General features: G+C 41.6%; 1 protein-coding gene across 2 annotated transcripts; it reads left to right on the top strand.

Annotated features, from left to right (window-relative positions):
• The first annotated feature begins 4,703 nt into the window (after window positions 1–4,703).
• si:ch211-136m16.8 (uro-adherence factor A) lies at window positions 4,704–8,216 on the top strand. 2 transcript variants are annotated; one of them, XM_068583685.1, is made up of 5 exons: window positions 4,704–7,103; window positions 7,223–7,418; window positions 7,512–7,555; window positions 7,788–7,873; window positions 7,987–8,216. In XM_068583685.1, exons 1-5 carry the CDS (start codon window positions 4,764–4,766, stop codon window positions 8,045–8,047), a joined length of 2,727 nt encoding a protein of 908 aa, XP_068439786.1. In that variant the 5' UTR covers window positions 4,704–4,763; the 3' UTR covers window positions 8,048–8,216. The 2 variants fall into 2 exon arrangements, with proteins under 2 accessions (XP_068439786.1, XP_068439785.1); XM_068583684.1 differs by having other exon boundaries at window positions 7,512–7,591.
• Window positions 8,217–8,951: the final 735 nt, after the last annotated feature.

Genomic DNA, 8,951 nt, shown 5'->3' with positions numbered 1-8,951 from the left:
AATTCCTGATATTTACAAATGTTAATATTTTTGTACAAAGAATTTTACAATGATAATGGGTTCTGTGGATTTGTTTTTCTAAATCAGCTTTGGAAAATAAAATTCAAAATAAGTTTTTGTAGAGATGTGTCTTTGTGTGAGCGTGAGTGTCGTCCTTTTTTTTTTCAAACGTAGTCAAGTTCCTGTTGTTCTCTTCTGGTCAGTGTTCGAGTAGCTCTTGTTGTTCAACCACTGAAATTAGTTCTCATTTTAAAATACACTTCTCTTTTTGTATGTTGCACTCTGACCACAAGAGTGTCAGTTCACACTTCAGGAAGTGCTGCGTGGTTGAACTGAATTATTCAGTTTTAGTTTATTTGACAGCATGAAACAAACATGTAAAAAAAAAAAGGAAATCTAAATATTCATGAAGACAGAATCTCTTAATTGTAGAATATATGCATCTTTTGCAGAAGAGTGACAACAATTGACAATAATAGCAATTGCTTAAAGTTGTGAAAAGAGTGCTTCTCCGATTTAGCTTTGCACCCATAACCTGGGACTCTTAATGGACGAATACAAAAATAGATCGAAATCGATGCAGCAGCACCAGAGATATCGCCTTTTTTAATATTTATCTTTGCACAGCTCAGCCACAAAAATCTTTATTTTCCCCATACGCAGTCGTATCACTTTTGACAGATGTGTGCTTGAGTGGAGTTTGACTAATATGAAATGAGACAGCAACACAAATAGAAAGTCAACAAACCGACTTGTAATGTCAAGATACAATACAGGCGTGTCATTGTAACATCATGGTCCAGGCCAGACCAGATGGTTGTATGCAGCAAACCCCCATATTGAACAAAAAAAAGAGTTTTACTGCTTTTTCAACTTTTCATTTGTATGAGACTTTGAAACATTTCAGTCCACTTCAAGCACATCCTCATGGTTCAAAGTGCTCTGTGGGTGAAATATCTCTAATTTAAATATCTCCAAAACGAATGCAAGCCACTCTGCTATGTCCAATTTAGGCTTGATGGCCTTAAAAACAAGGGAGATTAACATGCGTCTGCATATTTATCTGTCATGGAGACATGTTCTCTGGAGCAGTGCCACACGTCAACTGAGAAACCATCACGCACACTTGCGTTGCCTGAAGCTCATGCATGCGCACATCCGCACACCGTGCAGCGCGTGTACACAGGCGACTCAGCTGTGTTAATCACTCTCTTCCTCATAATGATGATACACCGGACATATGTCTCTATGAGGAACTACGTGACGATCAGCGCAGGTGTTCGCCGCTGGTCGCGTTTGGATGGAGCTCGCTGTCGCGTTTGAGGAACAGTAAGCGGCCAGGTTGGTCTGGCTTGCAGCGCGGACACGTCCGGGAGATATTAAGTCAGGTGGTCAGAGAGGCGACGAGGAGCAAGTTTGAAGATGGACCCCGACAGTCCCAGCAGGACTTTCTGGACAGTTTGGGTGAGCCGCTGCAACATCTCAACATCTCGCTACAACAGCGGCTCTAATTTTCATGTTAAACGAAGTGAAATGCGGAGGATGAAGAAAAGTATCCCTCCTCCTGCCTGTTGGTCAGTCTCTCTCTCTCTCTCTCTCTCTCTCTCTCTCTCTCTCTCTCTCTCTCACACTCTCACTCTCTCTCTCTCTCTCTCTCTCTCTCTCTCACACACTCTCTGTCTCACTCTCTCTCTCTCTCTCTCTCACTCTCTGTCTCACTCTCTGTCTCACTCTCTCTCTCTCTCTCTCAATCTCTATGTATGTATGTATGTATATATATATATATATATATATATATATATATATATATATATATATATATATATATATATATATATATATATATAACCCCCCTATTTGTTTACTAATATAGCAATATCGCTGAAGTTTAAGTTTGCTTCATTGGAAAGACCACAATGAGGAAACAAAAACATTGTGTGTAGGGTTTGATACCCAAACATTACATCACATTCCACAATATAACAAACATGTGACTGCATCAATGTGTTGGTTTCAATGTTTAGTTTGAGTTTTTTTCCATGTTTGGTATTTCATTATAGTTTTCTAAAAATGTTTAAAAAAAATATTGGATGGAAGTCCAAAACTCTATGATTTGCATCCAATGTATTTGCCTATCATTACAGTGCCAAAATACACAGTTCTCTTGAGGAACTTTCCAAGTGAATATGGGCCCTTAAATAAACGGTATTACTGATGTTGGACGATAAGACCTGGCTCGCTGAGTGTTTCACGAGACCTTTTTCACAATAGACATTTTCAACAGCAGGAAAATCACGTAACGGAGAACATGAATGATGGCTGATTCACTCGATGCTTCTGATGCTTAAAGCGGCTCCAGTCAATGTTTTTATAATAACAGTGGATCAAATAATAATGTTTAATGGGAAAGGTGCTGCTTGTAGTACAACTGCCCAGAGCTAATTATTAACACTGTAGTTCCTCTCAGCTCAAAGGAACGTTTGAGCTTTTTTCGGCTCATTGTTTTTCGCTTTACAGCCGCAGCTTTGAAACCAGGCCCAGCATCAGACCACAGACCACGGTAGCTGCTGAACATATTGCTGCATTTAGATAATGAAAGAGCCAGGTATGAACGATTTGGAGAAGAGCAAAGTTGTTGGATGGGGTTGTGGGCACAGGCCAGTCAAGAGCTTTCACATCAAACTCATAAAACCATTTGTGGACCTTCGGGGGCATTGTCATGTTGAAACAGGAAAAGGGCCTTCCCCAAAGTGTTGCTGCAAAGCTGGATTACAAGGCTATTGTGTAAATAGCTTTGTATTGTATAACATTAAGATTTCTCTTAACTGGAAGTTAAGTCCCCAAGTGGCCTGCCCCAAACCCAAAAACAGCCTCATGCCAACATGTATGTGAACAGAGGTGTCTATATACTTTTGGCCATATAATTAGAAACTTTTTAAAACAAAGACAACAAATGCATGTGATGTACGTGATGGGGGGAATATGTGTATTGGTCAATAACATGAATAAATCAAAAGGTCTCACTTCTTTCTCTCCCTCTTGTTTCTCAGTACTATATAACCGGAGCCGTGAACAGATTCTTCAGACCAGAGCTCACTGACCTCTCCAGCAACGACACAAACTCCATCCAGGAAACCTCAGTTGACCGTGAGCCCGCTAGCTTTAGTCCCGCAGATGGTGATGCCAGCAGAAGGGCGGTTGATGAGGAACAGCCTCTTGCAACAGCCCTTCTGCTGAGCTCATCTCGGCCAGTTGTTGCCTGCGAAGTTTCCACCACAGACATCGACTTAGGAGAGGATGAAGAAAGCGTGCAATACAAAACCCAGCTGAGCAGTCAGAGAAAAGCATCTGAGAAAAGTGAGGGCACGAGAGAAGAACAGTGCCCCCAAGTGGGAAATGATGATGCAGGGCTTCTCGTTGCAGACGAAGACAAACAAGAAGAAAACAGAGATACAAAATTGAGCACTGGTGGGAGGGATGAGAAGCATGAGGAAATAGAAAGCCATGACAGTGTACAAGAGCTGGCCTGTGAAAAGGAGAACAACTCTGATGAGAGACCAAAACAATTAGAAAATGAGCTGTCAGTCTGTGAAGAGTTGTCGGATAACGACGGAGATTCCCAGGGAGACCCAGACTTTACTTCTCTGCATGTTGAATTACAAATGGCCTACGACAAAACTGGCATTGAGTCTGAGGATGAGTCATTTGTTGTTGGGCAAGAGCGTGTGTTGGCTCGTAGAAGTGAGAGTGATAATGTTGAGGATGCGAAAGAAGAGGAGGAGGCAGGTGCTGGCATTGAGGAACAGTGCCCCCAAGTGGGAAATGATGATGCAGGGCTTCTGGTTGCAAAAGAAGAAAAACAAGAAGAAAACGGAGATAAAAGATTGAGCACTGGAGGGAGAGATGAGAGGCCGAATAATGGTGCGTATGAAGAACATGCAAACACCAGGTCACTAAAACTCCCAGGTGATGCATTAAGTGAAGACATGGAGGAAAGTGGGAGAAAAGCTGGTGCTGAGGAGACTGAGAGGGCAATGGCACCGGAGGATCCTCAAAACATTAATAAAACCATGAGAAATATCCAAGGAAAGGAAGCAGAAAGTAAAATGCAGCATGAAGATAAAAAATATTTACAAGCCGAAAACAGTAAGGTCAAATTGTGTCCAATCACAGATTTGCGTGTAGAAGAAGAGGATAACGTGCACATAGAAGAGGCTAAGCTGCAGAGGGACCAGGCAGACTCAACAGTGACGCATGAGGAAATAGAAAGCCATGACAGTGTACAAGAGCTGGCCTGTGAAAAGGAGAACAACTCTGATGAGAGACCAAAACAATTAGAAAATGAGCTGTCAGTCTGTGAAGAGTTGTCGGGTAACGACAGAGTTTTCAAGAGAGACCCAGACTTTATGTCTCTGCATGTTGAATTACAAATGGCCCACAAAAAAACTGGCATTGAGTCGGAGTATGAGTTATTTGAGCAAGAGCATGTGTCTCATAGAAGTGCGAGTGATAATGGTATGGATGCAAAAGAGAAGCGAGAAGCAGGTGTTGTCGTTGAGGACGAAAATGTGAATGAAGACACAAACAACCAGACAATAGATGAAGCGCCAGAGCAAGAGGGCGCCATCAAAACAGTTGCAGAAGAAAGTCAAGAAGAAGACATTGTAACTGAGCGTGTTACACACAGCGAAGAAGTCGTGCAGAACGCTAAACCACAGCTGCATACAGCGGAATTACCAAATGCAGAACAAGTGGATGTGGCTATGGACGCTGATGTGCAAACCAAAGCAAGTGAGGTAGATGACGATAAGACAGAAAGCCTGGTCATGGTGATCAATGAACATTCTGATGTGCCAACAACAAGCATGTCAGTAGATGAGGGACTTTTTGATCAAGATCAAATAGAAGATGAGAGGCTCTTCAGGGAGGTAGGCATTGAAGAAAATGTCATGGAAATCGCAGGTACAATGAACTCAGTTGCGGTAAAACCTGAAGGCGAGACTGGACAGGAAATGAGTGGAGAGTTTAAAAATATTCCCCCGGGGATATGTGAAGGCCAGGTTGTTGTCCTGCAGGAGTTAAACTTTCCAACATGTGAGGAAACACAAGAGGGAGTTCCTGAGTACAACAATGGGTCTGTGTCAAATGAAAATACAACAAAAAGGGCCCTGGAGGAAGGAGATTGCGAGGAAATCCAAGGCAGCAAATTACCAGAAGAGGTGGAGAGCAAAGAGCCGGAGAGCCTTCAAAACAGTGGCTGTAGGACCGGTGCTGACTATTTACTGGTGACAGAGTATATGGAAGAGAACAGCTTTGATGCTGGATTGCGTGGAGAAACAGAGAAGCCACTTGTTGAAGCAGTAACTCAAGAATCAGAAGAAGAAGAAGAATTACTGGTTGATTCAATGAAACCGGGCATCGAACACTCAGAAAAGGAATTTGAGTCAGAAATTGGCCTAACAACAGACGAGATCCGTATGGTGGAAAAAGAGATGCAAAATGGGTCTGAAGAGATTTTGGTTGACTACGAAGTAGACGAAGGGTTATGTGATTCCAAAGTAGCTGATGCTGTTGGAGATGTCAGTGTGACGACAGGAGCTTTGACAGCGGAGGAAACATTTCTCAAGGCTGAAGGACAGAAGATGATGCAGACAACCTTCTTTCAGGAATCCGTAGATGCCCAGAGTTCAGGGCAGAACAGCAACAAGACTCTGAGTTTACTGGAAGACATAACTGAATCTGTTTTTCTGAAACAGTACGATGAGACTGAACCTAAACTGCTTGAAAATGTAGCAATTCAAGTTTCAGGAATAGATGTGCAAGAAACAGGTGATGAAGTTGAGGTGGCAGCAGAAGATGAAACGCAGAGCAAACATGAGATTGAGATGTTACACCTGAAGGTCGTGGGACTGGAAGAATCTGAGTTGTCTCGACCTGTTGGGTCACTGGAGACGAGAAATCAAAGGTCAGACGAAGAGCTTGAGATAAGCGATGAGGTGTTGACAGACTCTGAAGCAGCTGATAAATCAAAGACAGCAGAGTCCAAACCAAAAGATTTTACTTTGATTTTAAGAGAAATGGCAGAGCATGCGGCAGAATCAGAAGGGAGTTCTGCTGAAGAAATGGTTTGCTCATCCAGTGGAAGTCGGGATGTGATCGATGAGGAAATCCTTGACTTGTGGCTACAGACGCCTTTGTCAGAATGCACAGAAGTCAAACAACAAGTAGAGCCGCCGCTTGGACAACAACTGGAGCCATCTAATGAGTGGCAAGGTGACATATCATCAGTGCAGACAGAGAAGGATGAAGAGCTGCTTGTGGAGCCAAATTCAAGGGAATCTGAATTATTGAGTGACACCGAAATGCCTACATCAACAGTAGAGTCTGGATTTTTGGACCAGTCTCTCAGTGAATGGGGAACTCAAAACAGTGAAACTCCGCTACTCATTACAACAAACACTGGGTCAGTTCAAGGCATATATGACATGTTAGCTATTGTGTCAGAACCAGCAGACCTCTCTGAATTGTCTTCCCAACAGCCTAACTCTGAAGCGCAGGACATATTGATGGAGGAAGTAACTGAAACAGGGCAATCGTATCTGAAAGAGGAGGAATTGATTGCAGAGACCGGATTACACCCTGATTCAGGAGTCCCGTCACCAGAGCCCGGACATCTGAATCAGGAATCGAATATATCACCCAAAGAAGAAGTTGAATTAGTGGAGACTGAAACTAGATCACAGAACGAGATCGATGCTGAGGTGTCCGACTGGAAAGACACTGAAGAAAGAGACTCGAAGTCCCTAACAGAAATTAGTTCTTTATTCAAAGTCAAGGAAACTAAAGCTGAAGATGAGCCTCTTGAGATGATTGTATCTGAATCTCCGGATGAAATCAAACACATAAAATCGGAAGAATCGAGATTCGGCTCCCAGGCTTTGTTCCAAAATGAAATGGTTTTGACAGAATCTGGTTCACAAGCCAACACCGGCCCTGAATTCGAGAGGATGTTGCCCTCAGTGGACGAATCACAGCCCGGGTGGTCTGAAGATGTTGCTGACATGGCAGGTCAGTCAACGACCAAGTCTGAAGATCAGAAAGAGGTAATGCTTCTAAAATAACTTATGTAATCATATAAAAACATCTTAATAAATCATAAATGAAACCAGACAGCATTCATAACATATAACGATGGTTTGAATTGAGTTGTTTGTAATTGCAGGTGGACAGCTCTGCGCTTGACTTTACTGCGCAAAAGTCAAGACTGTCTGTTAAAAACCCTCGTGTAAGGCCACCCAAAGATCCCCGCTCCCTCCTCCTTATGCCTTCATTGGATCCGACACCCTCTCCACATCTGTCCACCAAACTCCCTGCTGGTATGCCTTTGGGCGGATTGGGCTTTGGCGTAAAACTGCCTGGTAGGTCACTTACCATGAATGGGAAGCCAGTACCATGACTTTAATGCCATATCAAATTTAATCTCTAAATAATGTCACACGTTTTTTCTTTAGGGCTTGGTGCAGGATTTCCTGTTTTAAAAAAGACACAACGGGTGGTAAGAGATGAAAATAGTCCAGACACCCTCTCACAGGTATTATTGATAATCTTATCATTATTTTTTTTAACCATTTTTTTTGTATGTGGGTGTTGTGTGTGTGTGTGTGTGTATATATATATATATATATATATATATATATATATATATATATATATATATATATATATATATATATATATATATATATATATATATATATAATTAATTAAAATGCAACAAAATGGAACAGGAGACAAAGCCAGAGGAGAGGAGTGACACTCACACCCAAGATGAGGCACAACACAAACCTAAATGGATGCCGCCAAGACAGCCAGGGTAATGATTTTTTTTTTTTAAATCTAAGAGTATTTTATTATAATAGTATAAGACAAAATAAGCATCTTGTGATTAGACCTTGAATGATTTGTAGTTTTCTCCTGTGTCCCCAGATTTGGAAATCCACTCATGTCCGAGCTGAAGATCAAACTAAAGAAAACCACAAAAGAGTGAGAAGATGAATTGTGATTCTTTGTATTAATATGAATATAATATGCAAATTGTTTATTGTTGGTGTATTTAAGAAATTGAACACAGTAATGAAATGCCCATTACGTCGATTTCTTGCCCTATGTTTTGTCATAAAGTTTAACAAAAAAAAAGGTCTTTTTTTTATTTTTTATACACCGTGCCAAAAGTGGGGACGTGTTTTCACAATAATCATATAGTCTTAAGTCTCTCTGTGGTGCAAAAGAACATAATAAACTATAAGTCCACATTGGAAACACTGCTTGTGTTGTTGATTGACTGCTAAAAGGCAAACTACCAAACACAAGCTTTTGCTGGATAGGAGAAGCAGTAGCAAGACGCTTAGGAGTCACTGATATATAGAGCTTATCCCTTCTGTCATTTGGCCAATAACTCCTGTGTTGTTGCTCAAAGAACCACAGGTAGACATGGAGTTGCTGCAAGTTACGCAGAGCATGTGCATGTTTGGATGGATGGATAAAAAACAAAACAGATACATTACAGGAGCTGCTGTTGCAGTCCCTAGTCACAGTATTGAAGTATTTAAACACACATAGAATTGTCTGGCTGTGTACACAGTTGAATTGTATGCAATTGTGTTGGCCTTTGAGTGGGTTGAACTGTAAAAGAAAAAAAAAAAAGCTATGTCCTTATTTGCCGAGTATGGCAACAACAATGGGACCAGGAGACAAGGGGGAGACACCTACATTCAATTCAGAGTAAGGTGGACAAGATACAGCGGAGGAAACAGGAGAGAAGAAGTGTCAATGGCAAGATTAAGAATTGGACACAATAATATACGCAGCACATTACTTATAAGAGGGAAGCATTCAACCGGTCTCTGTGAACACTGCCAGGGACCAGAACGTGTTTAATAAGTCATCCCCAC

Source organism: Clinocottus analis, unplaced genomic scaffold, assembly GCF_023055335.1.
Source record: "Clinocottus analis isolate CAN_PGR_092001 unplaced genomic scaffold, fCliAna1.0.p SCAF_19, whole genome shotgun sequence".
NCBI classification, from domain to species: domain Eukaryota; kingdom Metazoa; phylum Chordata; class Actinopteri; order Perciformes; family Cottidae; genus Clinocottus; species Clinocottus analis.
This window is presented reverse-complemented; position numbering and strand designations above follow the sequence as displayed.

Coding starts and splice junctions, on each gene's coding strand:
- si:ch211-136m16.8 (XM_068583684.1), top strand. CDS start 4,764: ATGGACGCTGATGTGCAAACCAAAGCAAGTGAGGTAGATGACGATAAG. Junction 7,104..7,222: donor AGTCTGAAGATCAGAAAGAG/GTAATGCTTCTA, acceptor TTGTAATTGCAG/GTGGACAGCTCTGCGCTTGA. Junction 7,874..7,986: donor ATGCCGCCAAGACAGCCAGG/GTAATGATTTTT, acceptor CTGTGTCCCCAG/ATTTGGAAATCCACTCATGT.